Source organism: Suricata suricatta, unplaced genomic scaffold (genome assembly GCF_006229205.1).
Source record: "Suricata suricatta isolate VVHF042 unplaced genomic scaffold, meerkat_22Aug2017_6uvM2_HiC HiC_scaffold_47868, whole genome shotgun sequence".
In the NCBI taxonomy this organism is placed as follows: Eukaryota; Metazoa; Chordata; class Mammalia; order Carnivora; family Herpestidae; genus Suricata; species Suricata suricatta.
Genome location: NW_021895843.1, coordinates 1 through 616, shown reverse-complemented (window position 1 = coordinate 616; position 616 = coordinate 1). Strand labels below are relative to the sequence as shown.

The 616-nt window shown below is 50.5% G+C and overlaps 1 protein-coding gene across 1 annotated transcript; it reads right to left on the bottom strand.

The window, feature by feature from the left end:
• Positions 1 to 3: 3 nt before the first annotated feature.
• Positions 4 to 198, bottom strand: LOC115285164 (histone H4-like; the record flags this gene model as incomplete). The annotated part of the gene is made up of 1 exon (XM_029931525.1): positions 4 to 198. A coding segment is annotated over exon 1 (195 nt), but the record flags the coding sequence as incomplete, so codon positions are not given.
• Between the last annotated feature and the right edge of the window lie 418 nt (positions 199 to 616).

Here is a 616-nt window from a genome sequence, read left to right as displayed (position 1 = left end):
CACGTTCTCCAGGAACACCTTGAGCACCCCGCGGGTCTCCTCGTAGATGAGGCCGGAGATGCGCTTGACGCCGCCGCGCCGGGCCAGCCGCCGGATGGCGGGCTTGGTGATGCCCTGGATGTTGTCGCGCAGCACCTTGCGGTGGCGCTTGGCGCCGCCCTTGCCCAGGCCCTTCCCGCCCTTGCCGCGGCCAGACATGACGACACAGAATACTTCACAACGCTCTGTCATGTCCCCAGCGCGGCAGGCTTTTATACGTCCGCCGCGGACCGAACTGACAACCAAAGAGGCGAAATGCCATCCAGTAGGGGGAAGGAAGTCTGACCAAAAAAAAAAAAAGATTTCGATTTCCTTGTGCTGTTTTGTACCTAGTACCTATTTTGTAACCACGTTTTAAAGCTTTAAAATTGCTTTTGAATCTATGGAAAATACAAAAAATAAATAAATAAACTAGCAAGCTCTTACCTCAGCACACAGAGCACTAAGACTGCTGGCTAATTTGGCGTTTTGGTGAACAGATAAATGCACATACTTTTTTCAATGACATTCACACAATGCCGGGTATAGGGGCTTTAGAATTTCTTCACCCTTAGTATATTTGAGTCAATTTCCCCCC